A 14,862-nucleotide genomic window follows, 5' to 3' on the forward strand; every position below is an offset into this window, starting at 1 on the left:
TTGCAGCCCCATCCACTTAGATTTCAATCTTCTCCCCACTGTGCAGCGCAAAAGGCCAGTCAGCAAGTGTTGAGAGTGCAGCCCAGCTCTGCCGCCTGCTCGCACACAGCACCTGAACCTGTGGTGGGCAGAGCAGGAGGCACCAGACACCAGTGACATGAGCCCCAGGGGGTTGAGGCCACTGGTGCCTGTGGCTCCTCACGCTCTACCTGCTCTGCGCCGCCTCTCCAGCTCAGGTGCTGCCGGCGTGGCCACCAGCACAGAGATCACTGCTCATTTCTCACACCGTGACCCACATGCAGTCTGAAATTACATTTTCTCTTTCCCAAGGTTTTTCCCAGCAAGGGATAACAGAGGCCTCAGGGAGAACAGGTAATTTAACTATTGCACTGTGTGACACACACCAAGTTTTCAAAACCATGAAGTCACTTCACAATTTCAGTAAAGCAGCAGGGGAACTAAAAAAATCCCAAGCCATGTTCTTAAAGGATCCATTTCTCTTGGCAGGGATCCTAACATTACAAGGGACACAGACTTCCTTCTAGTAAGTTATTTCAGATACCTGTACTCCACTAGAAAAGACTCATTTCTCAAAAAAATGAAACAAACTGTGGGAACAGGGTGGAAATAAATTCAATACTAATGCTACAAACTATCTGCACCTAGAAAATTCAGGCAGAAACCAAGACCATGCTGCACTGGGGGCTGTCCAAACGTACGGCATATAGAAGCCTCAAAGAAACATTCTGTGAAAGATTCCTTCACATCAGAAGATTCTAGCTCTTAAACTCATGGGATTTATAAAAAAAATAAATCCAATCCTGTTTTGTACTACATTAACAAATGCAGACAAATGTAGTAAATGCAGCCAACAGTAACATGAGATTTGCTCAGATAATTTTTTTCTCTTCGGATCCAAGAAAACTTAACCACATCTCACAGAAAGACTCCATGATCTCTAGACTGCTTCACACGACAGCACCACATGGTTCCAGTAAACAGATTTGGGTTTCAAACACCATCACCGTTCGCGTGGCTTCAGCTGTGCTGGGTCTTGCCTTTTATTATGTAATGCAAACAATGACTTTCCATGCAGTTTTATTTGCAAATTAAAGGGAATGACATACCTGCAAACATTAGTGATGTCAGCACCAGAATAGCCTTCAATCTTCTCAGCAATTTCTTCAAGGCTAATATCAGGATCCAGTTCTACTTCCCGAAGATTAATCTTAAGTAGTTCTGCTCTGCCTTTTGCTACAACATAAAAATACTTATTTGAAGATTTGGAAGATTAAAATTAAAAAAATATATAAACACAACTTATTTTTTTTCCATGAAAAGTTCAAACAGAAGTGTTTGATGTAAGAAAAGGAAAGAGATGGAACAAACCACAGTAACGTGTGCAATCAAATACAGTAAAGCATATGGTTAAAAGCAGTATATTAAAATAGCATGCTCTAGAGACATTTTCCAAAGTCATACGTCATTAAAAACGTCTGTTATGTCTCAGGTGACAAAGCATTTGGTCGCATACTACCCAAAGGCACGAAAGCGCAATCCTACAAATGCCTGCTGCTTCTCACATCCCTTTGGATTCACTTGGGTTTAAGTGTTTGATTGCACACTATTGACACAGTTTCATTAGAACTACAATGACGATTCTATTAACAGAGCTTCAGAGAGCACAAAGCCCTTAAAAATAGGCTGAACTTTAAGCATATATTTAAGCACTGTACTTAGTTGGGACCCAAGAAAGCTGCTGAAATCTGATAGAAAACAGATACATTAATACAGTAAATATATTAACATATTTACAATACAAATGTCCTGGTATCTCACTTCCAGACCTAGATGCAGTGTGCACACAGTGATAATCAGCTATGCAAATGAGCACTTATGAAGCTGGTTAACCATTTTTTCTTGTAGATGGCACGTGCATATGTGCATTTGGGTACATATGCTAAACAGCCTAGGCTTATAACAGGGAATTCACATTTGAGAGCTTAAGCCTCAGTGTTACCCTGCACAAGGGTGGCAAAGAGAGGATGAATGCTTTCCTGGTTTTCACTCTACAGAAAAATATACCAGCTCAGCATCTTTATTTACACAGTGACCAATTTTTATGGCCTAGAAAAGACGACAACTGTAACAGAAGAAATAGCAGTAGGAAAGGCTAAAAGTCTTAAGGAAATATCAACATTTATGTTTTATTTATTGATGTCCCTAATTAAAAAAGGGGGTGGAGGGGAAACATAAAAGAAATTAGAAGGCTTGTCTAAAGCTGCTTGGTGTGCTTTTCAGAACGGTCAGGAATACAGAGTTATCAATCACACACAACTGGCACCAGCTATAAAGTGAGGATTTATTATTTACAGAGCACAACGTACATACAGCATACCTGCAAAGAGTGTCCTGCAACAGAAAACATTCTTCTAATCTTTGCTATGGGGCTGAACAAGTCCTTGCAGTATTTTGAAAATGAAACATGGTAGGATATATACTTGTACCAAATTCCACGACATACAAGTATACATATGACATACCGTATCCCTTTTTCAATTAAAATGCCGGACCACATCGAATCACACAGCAGCTATAAATGCATCATTTAGACTTCCCAGAACATCTCAACATTCTTATTTACAGAATAAATGCAACAGAACATAAGACTGAAAATCAAACTGGAGCACATCTCGTATGTTGTCCAGAGTGTAATACACTGTGTCAAAAAGCAATCTGCTTTAATTAGAAACAAGAGCAAGCGCTGGTAGGATTTTAAACTAATTGGTCATAAAGACAGGCATCCTGTTAGGAGCTGTTACTGCCTGTAAGGCACAAAGACAAGCTGTAGAACTATTAAGTGTCCTTATACCTGCTAAACTCAATCACAACTGCTGTCACCATGAACACACATTTTGTTATCTTGAGTGCTCATGCAGGGAGATGAGGCATCCACTGTACCAGGAATAAACGAAGCTATGCAAACTTCAAGTGATAGGAATCTCAAAATTAATAGGACAGGTGAATGACAGCTAGGAAAGACAACACAAGCCGAGACATCCTAGGGCAGGAAAGCAATCAGCCTGCTGCATTCTGAGTGACTCGAAGCACAGCCATAAAGGCGAGCGAGCAGTGATTTACAATGAAATAAGCCTGTAAGTGAAAATTCATGGATCCACTTCTTTGCATTTGTCTGCAAGGGCATGGAGTGCATTTGCAGTATTTCTGAATATGTCCAAAGGCTGCCTTTGATGATCACTCAAGGATTGACTGTTAAACATTTAAAATAATTCCAGGCTCATTAAAACTAACTCTCTTTCAAAATGTAAGAACCCATCAATGGGCTTGCAATGAAATACCGCAGTTGTTTTTAAGCCTCCAAGCAAGTAGTATTTTTTTTCTTTCTCTCACTCTCTTCAGAAATAAAGTGGCCCAGACAAATTATTAACCCCTGACTTCCACTGTTCAACCCAAAACCATCAAGATTCCTCCCAAACCCAACAGTCCTGGAGTAATCCTAAACTCATCTTGCAAAGGTCGTTTTAGAGGAAAACGCTCGTAGCAAACATACCTGTGGGCAAAGGTATATAAATCCTCTTCTCCAGTCTCCGTCTAAGAGCTTCATCGATATCCCACGGAAAATTTGTAGCTGCTAATACCATAACCATCTTGGAAGGGTCATCATTTTCCAGAGCACCACCTACCCCTGCAAGCACAACAGTTCAGAGCCATTTCACTCCATATCTCCTATTGATTAAGGCGCTTGCTAAGAAACACTGCACAACCATTGCAGAAGCCTGGACAAAGCTAAGCGACAGCTCTATATAGTCCTAATGCCCCTTCCCAAACCTCCCATAGCTTAGGTGTGACAAGCCCATCATTGTCACAGAGAGAGGGACAGTTCATTCTTCTGCCGAGTCGGTGGAGCACTTTCTTTGACAGTGCTAATAACACCATCACACGTGAGCATTGCCCTGCTAGTCCCACCAAAAGTGCTACCTCTGTCAAGTCTGGCCACAGAAGAAATACGAATCACTCCTTGGACTCCCAAATGAGGACTACAAAGAAATTATCACTTTGGGGCAAAAACTTACCTACACTGAGTTTACCACAATAAGCCTTCACATTTGAGGACATTATTTTTCCCCTATCCGTAAAGCCAGCTTTTCCAGATTGCTCAAGTTCTTACTTTCCCACCTATAAAGAAACAGCACCCCAGCCCCAAACTCAAATCTAACACTTGTTACCGTCCATTTGCACAAGCAGCTCTGACTTGACTCTGCGACTCGCCTCGTGTTCATCAGATGTGCCTCTGCGGCTGCAGATGGAATCTATCTCATCAATGAAGATGGTTGTTGGAGCATAAAACCTCGCCTTTATTCAAATGAAAACATCACTATTAAGTCTGCAGCAGCAAACACAGGCCCTCACCAGACCACAACCCAGTCCCGCTAGACATGCTACATACATATCTTCCCTGCCCATCACAAGAAAATAATTCAAGATCTTGATTCACAAACTGCCTGGCAAAAGCTCAAGTTTATACATTTTAAATTATATTCCTTGAGCCAAGGGTCTTTCAGTGTTGGTTGGTTTTCCTCAGCAATCGGTCTTGCAAAGGGGAAAAGGAACAAAATCAAATACAGGCAATTTTCATGTCCAGGTTTTTGTGCTGGTGAGGGGTCAGCATAGGGGACAGAAGGGAGCTCAGCCTATCTCAACAAAGAAAGGTTTTAACTGAGCATGTTGTAGAAGTGCAATGAGGATCCCTAAGAGGTGAATGACTCTTCAATATAGGTCCACATGGGAAGGTCCTTCACATACCCCACACAACAGACTGCACCCACAGCTTCACTGAGAGATTTGTGTCCATCATTCAGAACAGAAACAAAACCAAACCATGTATTGTTTCTAGAATAACAGTTCCAAATCCCTTCCAACTTCAAATCTACTTCCTATGGGCTTGTTATCCTGTTAACAAATAAGAATTGAATTTCTGTCAAGGCCACAACTCTACATTTAGTCTAGAAAACGCTGTCCCAAATATGGGTGATGAACCATTTCCTTCTTAATCCTCAACAACATACCAGAAAAGTATGAAATCACAGAGACTGTGGTTTTCTAACTGGTTGAGGAGGTGTCAGTTCAATGAACTCCAAGCTTCCAACCTGCTACTTGAGGGGCAGGAAACCAAGAGAGATGTCTTTTCTCATCTTAGTAATCCCCAGATCACATGATGGAGGACATACCATTTCAAATAAGAGGCGGACCAGCTTCTCAGACTCGCCCCTGTATTTAGATGTCAGGGTAGAGGAAGAGACATTGAAGAATGTTGTTCCACATTCTGTAGCAACAGCTTTCGCTAGCATTGTTTTGCCAGTGCCGGGAGGACCAACCATCAGCACGCCCTGAAAGGTGAAAATAAAGGTAATGAACAACAAATAAAGAAACTTTGCTATTGATACTCCACACTAGCTCTCAATATGATCCAAGATCTGTATTTGAATTGTTTAATAACATAATAATCATCAGAGGAAAACAAAATACAAGAATCCTGCTTTTGAGAACAGCGTGGAAGTGTTCTGTGATTTCTTCTGACCACTCCACTGTAGAATGAATCACAAAGGCAGTAACTGCTGCTGCACTTATCACCTGGGAAGGGGGCAACAGATTTACAGACTTGCTCTGAACCAGATAGGGCCTGGACTTGAACTCAGGCCTTTCCCAGCTCACAAGGGGCTGCACAGGAAGATGAAGACAGTGAATTCTTCTTTTTGGAACAACGGCCCCCTCACAAAAGAAAGTTTCACAGAAATCAAAATGCGTTTGCAGAAAGTTGTGTTCCCTCAGCAGAGCATTTTTTCTGTAGAAAAACATTTTGCCAAAAAATCCTTACGATGTGTATGCATGAATCTGGTTGATTTTTAGACTGAAGTACACACGAGAGCGTTCACCGAATCCAACAGTTTGTCATGCTGTTTAATCTCTCCATCTCACTACTTCCACGGCCACACTACTGCATTTTAGCAATCCCTGTATGGAACACCATCCTCACCACGCTGCCGGATGGCAGAAGAGCACTGCTATTTCTCTTTTACGGGTAAGCAACTGTGGATCACGTGGACTACTGCTCAGTCCCACAAAAGCCTAGTCTGAACCTCCGTGATTATTCGGAAAGCTTTAAACTAGAAAACTGAACTACAATTGTTAGGTTCCAGGCTGCCATCTACATCACCGGACTGCCTTTCCATCTGTGGTCTAACTAAAAGAGAAAGGAGCACACATATCTCTGCAGCTCAGCACATTTACCCATCATCACGCAAGCAGGTTTTTAGCAAGACAGACAGTGCTCTCAGGACTCATGTTAAAATTGTAGCACTGAGACTAGTTAATCACTCTTGATAATATTTCTAAATGCAGTTATCTTTACGGATAGTCTTTCCAGCACTTTCAGCAGCAGTGCTGGAGAGAGACATCATGTTGCTCCCTGCCTGCACAACACTAGGATAGGGCACTGTGATTTTCAGCATGGCACTATGAAAATACAGTGCTCATGCAGCTTGTTTGTTTTTTTTTTCCCTCCCAACTACAAGATCTTATTACATGCTAACAAGTTTCCTCAAGTAAAGTTGTACTGTGTTGCAAGGGCAATCAAATTAGCTAGAATTAGAATAGCACATTGTTAGGGAATAGACTGCCTTAGCTTACTGAATGTGCTTTGCAATTAATAACTTACATAAAATGCCACAGCAATAAAATATCTGTTAAATGCAAGCCACATAGCAAATTAGATTTCATCTGTTCCTCACAAAAATTTACTTCAAAAAGGACAAAGAATGACATGGAAGAGATCTATAAAAACAAATCAACCGGGAATGCAATTATTCAAAAATGTACTACTCAAAAGCAATAGCCTCCCTGTACTCCATTTTCCATTAACTCTTAATACCTTTATTGCCATTTAACACTTAGCTAATGCAAGCTCAACATACATTCATCGGTAAATTAAGTTAGAAACATTCACATGCCATCCATACAGCTAACAGTCCAACGTCACTCCTCAGGCTGCCCAAGGTTTCCTAAGCTCCAGAGCAGCAAGCATAAAAAGTAAATGGATGCTTTTTTCTCCCCATGAACATTCCGACATATACTGTGATTCGAGTGGCTGCATAGTCATACTGCTATTATAATAATTTCATAAATACAACCCTGGAACAGCTGGGTGAAAATTACTCAGCCTGTCATATGCCGGTCAGAGATGACTTACTGCTCTCTCCGAGTTTCAAATGTGTTTATTTAATATTTTTTAAAAAGCTGCATCTCAATTCAAATCACTCTTGACCCCTGCATTTGACAAACTGTGTTTACTGCAGGATCTGGTGATACAAGGGATTAATGTAATTGTCTGGATATTGCTTTGGTCCTTCATCATTACGGAAGGTCAAATTCTGGCTTCAGTTACACATGCTGCTCATTGCTGAAATCAAAGCCCATTGATTTGCACCTCCTGGGTAACTATTACAGTGAGTGTTACCTTGCACATTATGCACGTGGCATTATACATGTGCATCACACAGGTGCAAAGCAGCCACACCAGGTGTAAAGCCTGGGAAAAACCAAGCTCTCTGGGGATAAATATTATAGAAATATCAATTGAAAAAAAAAAAAAAGAACAAGTTCTCAGCAAAACAAGATGTGCACAGTTGCAAACAGAAACACATAGGATCAAGTTGCTCTTTCGGCAAACTAGGAGGCTGCCACTTACTCACTAGTTAAAATCCTTGACTAATACAAAGACTTCTTTATTCTTCCTCTAAGGCTCTGTTAATCCAAAGTATTCCAATAAGAAGCTGAAATGCACAGCAGGGAGTAAGTGTTTTGATGAAATCACTGTGGGGTTACTTCTTGTTTTTGTAACAATCACTAGCAGAGCAGTGGGAAGCACAGCGAGCAACTGGGCCTTCTTGGCACAAAACAGCTCAGAGAAAAAGAAACAGCAAGCCTGTGGACACAGAAACCCGTGGCTGCAACTACACAGCACCTGTGTTGAATCAGGGAAGACAGCTGGCTCCTTCATACAAGGCACCATCCTCTGAATGCAGGCACAAACTGTGAGGGCTGTCTTGGGAATTGTTCTCAGGAGAGTCTGAACATCCAAAACCAGATTTGGCTGCCTTTCCCCTGAATTATTGTCCTGAATGCCTAGGCTCAACAAATGCCTGCTGCTACGCTGATTATTGCAAGAAACAGTCTTCCCTTCAAAACTTCTCATCCTTGTAGCACAGTCAGAGGTCAACAGTAGGGAAAATACATGCTGCTCTGTGTGAAAAATAAATTCAGGAGAGTTACAGCTTCACAAGCCACCAGGGAAAAGGCTAACAATGAAGACTCTTCACGGACTCGTCAGAAATCAATTTGCATTTCAGACTGAAGGGAGGAAATAATCTTAGAATTTTTTTCCATGTCTGCAACCACCTAGTTTTCAGGGGCGACGCCGCTCAGTAGGAAAATGTAATCTCATGCAGAGAGATGGAGACTGTAACTCTTTAAATGACCAGGCTGTTGTTTCTTTATCCACTGCCACAACACTTGGAGACAGAGCCCGTGGTATTCTTCACATTCCCTGCAGTCTGCTGAGATACCTGCCTTAAAGACAAGTGGCCATGACATTCTGTAGGCATGTTAATAGGTGACAAAAAGCAGAGCAACTCTTCATACCCTTAAAAGTTCTTGAGACTGGACAGACAGGGCCCCCATAGTCTATACTGAGGGTGTGGATAAACTTCCTCTATGCCAAGAGGAAAAGAGAGTGATTCAGCTGTTCAAAAGACTCTAAAATCTCACCTTACACTTGTAACCCATGATATCTAAGCTCTGTCCAAGCTGATATCTCAGTTACCCTTAAGGTTAACCTCAAGGCTACTGGTACTGACCGCAAGCACTCTAAATACCAAAGGCCAGATAGCCTGGGGCTAGGTTTGGTCTGACTCTAGGTCTAGGTTGCCCCCCGGCAACTCACTAGAACCTCCAGGAACAGCCTTCAAGCAGCCATCTCACAGCTCCCACCATCAGCTCCTGCTCTTTCCAACTTCCCCTCTTTACTGTCTAGAGACACAAGCCCCAAGAATGACAAGTCTTCCACTCATCAGTTCCCGCCGGGCTTTGTTTTGTACGTAAGCAGAATAATGGGGATCTAGGACTGGCTCAGGCTGAAGGAGGACAGCTTTGAGGGTATAAGCCAAAGAAGTACAAGGACCAAGTAGGAAAAGACAGGGCAAGTGTTAGTAACACAAGATCTGACAAATGCTGCTTAACCAGTGTACTAACCCACAGAAACTACTCCTGTACACAGCATTTCCCACACCTGCCATTGCCTTGCAGACTCACAATAACAGACAATTTGCAACAGTCTCTTTTCCCCAGTAATCGTTCTCAGTAACCAGAAAGCTCTTGTGTTGTGACTAGTTATTCCCAAAACAAGTGTCAATCCATCCCACAACAAAAGCAAGACCATTTTGTTTTCTGTTTACAGAAATGCTCGGCAACCTCCTCCCTCCTCTTCTTTTTTATCCCTGAGCAAGGTCCAGCTTGGGCTCATCTCTGGTCCATCAGACAGGCCAGCTCAGTCCTACATCCCTCCTGTTGCCTCCCTTGCAGCTCTTTCTCTCACTTTGAAGTTCTCACACTGCAGCAGGGACTCTGCCCAACTGCGAGTGTAATCACAAAGCTAAATCGTCCCTCAGATTAGACCACTCTCTCCTTGTTTCCTTGCCCCATCCAGCCTGCAGATTGCAGCCTGAGTGAGAGAGAGTTGACACATGCAGAATAAAAGTAACCAAGGACTGCTTTCCTGGGTGAAGAGTTGAGGAGTGGTCACCACAATCCTAAGCAGAGCTGCATATTGCCACGGGCAATCCCCCTCCCTACCTGCTTTGCTTCCCCAGGTGCCCCTCCATAATAAGTTTGAGGCCCTGGATCTTGAAGAAGAGGTAGGTGATGATGTGGTGCAAGGCCCGTCTACAAGGTCACATCGAAAGAGGCAGTTGACACCACACCTCAAGACTGCCTCAGATAAGAAAGAAAGAAGGGTAATCGTAGTAGGCAATTCCCTTCTGAGAGGACAGAGGACCCAATATGCAGAGTTGACACTCATCGTAGGGAAGTTTGTAGTCTACCTGGAGCCCGGATCAGGGATATCACCCAGGCACTCCCCAGCCTGGTGCACCCAACAGACTGCTACCCACTGCTGATCTTCCAGACGGATGGGGAGGAAGCTGCATCCCGCAGTCTGAGGGGAATGAAGAAAGATCTCAAGGCCTTGCGACGGATGGTATAAGAGTCTGGGGCTCAAGTGACTTTCTCTTCCCTCCTTCCAGTTTTGGGTGATGACATGCGATGGAATAGAAAAATTCAGTCCATAAACAATTGGCTACAAGACTGGCGCTACAGGCAGGGCTTTGGATTCTTTGATAACAGCTGGTTTTAGAAGACACCAGACCAAACAGTGATATGTGGGAAAGGTTTATCTCGCAGGGGCAAAAGAATGCTGGAACAGGAATTAGCAGGGCTCATTTGGAGAGCTTTAAACTAGACTTGAAGGGGAATGGGGTTGTAGCTGGGCTTGCATCGGTGGGGCAGCCCCCCTAGAATTGATGAAGACTGGGAGGCCTCCCATACTCCTAGGGTGAAATCGCCCTCTGAAATGCCTGTACACCAACGTGTGCAGCATGGGGAATAAGGAGGAGGAGCTAGAAACCTGTGTTCGGTCAGGAGATTATGACCGGTGGCACCTACAGAGTGGGACAGCACACATGACTGGAATGTGGTCATGGATGGCTATGTCCTTTTCAGGAAAGATAGGGCAGCCAGACGAGGTGGTAGAGTCGCTCTTTACGTGAGAGAGCAACTATAATGTACTGAGTATTATCCAGGCATGGATGAGGAGTGAGTTGAGAGTCTATGAGTGAGAAGTAAGGGACAGGCTGGCAGGGGTGATACTGTTGTGGGTGTCTATTACAGGCCACCAGATCAGGATGAGGAAGTTGATGAAGCCTTCTACAGACAGCTGAGAGCAGCTCCACAGTCACAGGCACTGGTTGTTGTGCGGGATTTTAACTTCCCTGATATTTGTTGAAAGGACCATTCAGCCAGCCAGCCACAGTCCAGGAGGTTCCTCCAGTGCATTCATGATAACTTTCTGATGCAAATGGTGGAGGAGCCAACTGGGAGAGGAGCACTGCTGGATCTCATCCTCACTAACAAGGAGGATCTGGTTGAAGCGGTAAAGGTTGAGGGCCGCCTTGGTTGCAGCGACCATGAGATGGTGGAGTTCAGGATCTGTGTGGCAGGAACAGAATAGCAAGCAGAAATACAACCCTGGACTTCAGCAGGGCCAACTCTGGCCTTTTCAAACAATTGTTAGGGGAAATCCCATGGGAAAGGCTGCTTGAAGGTAAAGGAGCCCAAGATAGTTGGTTAGTATTCAGGAACTGCTTCTACCAGGCTCATGATCAGAGCATCCCGACACGCAGGAAGTCAAGGAAGGGAGCCAGGAAACCTGCGTGGTTAAACAGGGAACTGCTGGGTAAGCTCAAGTGGAAGAGGAGCGTTTACAGATCATGGAAAGACGGGCTGGTCACTCTGGAAGAATATAAGGCTGTTGTGAGAGGGTGTAAGGAGGCAACTAGGAAAGCTAAGGCCTCATTAGAATTAAACCTGGTGAGGGGGGTCAAGGACAACAGAAAGAGCTTCTTCAAATACATGGCAGATAAAACTAATGCTAGAGGCAATGTAGACCCACTGATGAATGAGGTGGGTGCCCTGGTGACAGAAGATACAGAGAAGGCAGAGTTACTGAATGCCTTCTTTGTCTCTGTCTACACTGCCAGAGGCTGTCTTGAGGAGCCACATACTGCTGAGGCCCCAGAGGAAGGCAGAACAATGGAGGAGTCTGCCTTGGTTGGTGAGGACTGGGTTAGGGAAGATGCAGGATGACCATGAGCCAGCACTGTGCCCTTGTGGCCAGGAAGGCCAATGGCATCCTGGGGTGTATTAGAAGGGGGGTGGTTAGTAGGTCAACAGAGGTTCTCCTTCCCCTCTACTCTGCCCTGGTGAGACCACATCTGGAGTATTGTGTCCTGGGCCCCTCAGTTCAAGAAGGACAGGAAACTGCTGGAGAGAGTCCAGCGCAGAGCAATGAAGATGATTAAGGGAGCGGAGCATCTCCCTTATGAGGAAAGGCTGAGGGAGCTGGAGTTCTTTAGTTTGGAGAAGAGGAGACTGAGGGGTGACCTTATTAATGTTTACAAATATATAAACGTTGAGTGTCACGAGGATGGAGCCAGGCTCTTCTCGGTGACAGCCAGTGATAGGACAAGGGGTAATGGGTTCAAACTGGAACACAAGAAGTTCCACTTAAATTTGAGAGGAAACTTCTTCTCAGTAAGGGTAACAGAGCACTGGAACAGGCTGCCCAGCAGGGTTGTGGAGTCTCCTACTCTGGAGACATTCAAAACCCACCTGGACACCTTCCTGTGTAACCTCATCTGGGTGTTCCTGCTCTGGCAGGGGGATTGGACTGGATGATCCTTTGAGGTCCCTTCCAATGCCTGACATTCTGTGATTCTGTGATTTCTGCTTCTGTCAATATAACCTATATGCTTGCTCACACGTACAGGCTGACATATAGAAAGTATTGCAACGTCAACAAGATACGACTGAGTAAATGCAACAATTACTATTTACTGTAAAGCTCGCATACACTTCCAGCTGTTTCTTTCAGGGCATTTAAAATGTGTCATTATGAGAGAATTTCATGAACAAATTCCCATTTGCCTTTTTAGCCTTCTGCTACAGGCATCCACACCCATTACAGCAGCAGACATATGTAACTATAGCTTGCCATTTACTAAAACACCTAATAAATTCCCACCTTCCAAGGTCTTCTGATCCCTTTGAAAAAATCAGGCATCCACATTGGAAGAACAACAGCTTCTCTTAATAATTTCTTGGCTTCTTCCAAATCTGCTATGTCATCCCTGTGAAAGGCAAAGAAACTTGTATAAGATTCTCATATAACAATATTATTCTATTTTTATACAGAAAAACAGAAAAGCTTTTTACTTTGTACCATCTCTTTTATCATGCTGACATATGCCTCATGAGAGCACTCCTATAGTCCCACGACCTAAAATTGAATTCACTCTTGAAAGGTAGGGAAAAAATCATTTTCAACTCAAGTTACCCAGAGCTGCTTAATTAAAAATTGTTTTGGACAACATGAACACCAAAGAGGTATCTTTAGAGATCTCTGGAGTGTACTTTCATTTCAGCAATACCTGTAATGGATGTACTGCACATACTATTAGTTAGCAATAAATGCCTAATTGTAATCAAATTAATAAACTGTTAAAACCAAAAGACCTTGTTTTGCTTATCTGTAGAAGATCAGGATGGCTCCTTCTTCTACCAGTTAGAAGGAGGATAATTTCTCTCCTACTCCACCCTAGCAAAAACACTTGAATGAGAAAATCCTCATACCAATGAATGCTTGGATTCCTTGATACAATGTCCCTTTCAAGAGCTTCGACCAAGTCTTTGTCGTAACCTGCTCCATCAAATTTTGGAATTTCCCCATCACCAACTTCCTGGGGTATTTTCTTTCCCTAGAAGTGAAAGTCATACAGGCTCATAAGGACATCATTCTTTCAATATATCCTTTACAAGCAATATATAGCAATATTGTCTGGTTCAGCTCTGCAAAAGCCACAGGAAGGTATCAAGCTGTAACACAGAACCATGATGGCCAGCAAAACCAATGTGTTCACACCCTACACTCCACAGAGTCCCCAAACATCTGTGGTTGCTTCCACCACAATAGTACCGTGCTTCCTTCATAGATGCACCTCACAGTGAAAAACCCCATCAGAGTTCATTACACAGCACAGTGGGTGGATTGGTTGGTATTAAAGCACCAAACTGGATTTTCTTAACCGTTTAACCGCTCTTTGGACAACCGACACACTTCACGCCCAGCCAAAGGCATGAATGCAGAAACAGCCTCACAAAGCAGGCTGTGTCACAACTTAATGTTACATTTACTCCTGGCTGAAGACCAGAGCATCTAAAGCATATTTCGAAGGTGCTACGCCTGCCACACTGCCTGCCAGAGCTAGACTGGCACCCCATCATCACTGAAAATGAACAGAAAAGCTGTTACACCCCTTGTCTTTGATGAAGGAAAGACAAGAAGGTTCTCTTCCCTTGTTTAATTAAAATCTTCCTCAACTGCAAACTATCTGCTTCCCCATTATCATTCACAGGCCAGCTCCATAAACAGTTAAAATGCTTTTTAAAGGTCATATTTATTTAAGGGTTGCACTGGAAGCCCTAAAGAAGCTCCCAAGTCACTCAGGCTTCTTTGAACTACAATTGTTTCTGCAGCATGTCAATACTTATTCAGAGACCCAACCACACGCTGCCTCTGCCCCAAACGGCCCAGAGTCTCTGGTTAATACTTTCACAATGCTGTTAAGCTTTTGAGGGTGAAGTAGCATTTTCCTTTTGGAGCATCAGGGCTCCCGCTCCTCCTCTCCTGCTTCCGAAGGAAAGTGCTTCCCCTCCCAGCTCCGTGGCCCGAGAAGCAGCTGTTCTGTTTTAAACAAGGAGGCTGTGCAGGGAGCTACTTTGGGACCCTTAACTCAGCTTCTAAACACTATCAGCAGCAAGTTAAAGAATCCCAGCTGGACAGACAAAAGCAGCCAAGGCAAAGGCGGGCTGAGGGGCAGCTGGAGACACACAAATAGCCTCACAGTGGAAAAAGAAAAAGGTAGCAATTACACCCCTCCCAGTTGCCGTTTGCCC

The 14,862-nt window shown here is 43.7% G+C and overlaps 1 protein-coding gene across 10 annotated transcripts in view; it reads right to left on the reverse strand.

Moving 5' to 3' along the window:
- The window catches only part of KATNAL1 (katanin catalytic subunit A1 like 1), a 46,619-nt gene that overhangs the window by 4,047 nt on the left and 27,710 nt on the right, over positions 1–14,862 (reverse strand). For 8 of the 10 annotated variants that reach the window (XM_071804629.1, XM_071804620.1, XM_071804612.1 and 5 more), the window contains 6 exons: positions 13,540–13,664; positions 12,932–13,037; positions 5,250–5,408; positions 4,239–4,374; positions 3,572–3,706; positions 1,128–1,254 (listed from right to left, as the gene is read on the reverse strand). In XM_071804629.1, the coding sequence (XP_071660730.1) occupies positions 1,128–1,254; positions 3,572–3,706; positions 4,239–4,374; positions 5,250–5,408; positions 12,932–13,037; positions 13,540–13,664 (788 nt within the window). The remainder of the gene's footprint in view (positions 1–1,127; positions 1,255–3,571; positions 3,707–4,238; positions 4,375–5,249; positions 5,409–12,931; positions 13,038–13,539; positions 13,665–14,862) is intronic. The other 2 variants (XM_071804626.1, XM_065830162.2) reach the window with 1 other exon arrangement.

This window comes from Patagioenas fasciata, chromosome 1, assembly GCF_037038585.1.
Source record: "Patagioenas fasciata isolate bPatFas1 chromosome 1, bPatFas1.hap1, whole genome shotgun sequence".
In the NCBI taxonomy this organism is placed as follows: Eukaryota; Metazoa; Chordata; class Aves; order Columbiformes; family Columbidae; genus Patagioenas; species Patagioenas fasciata.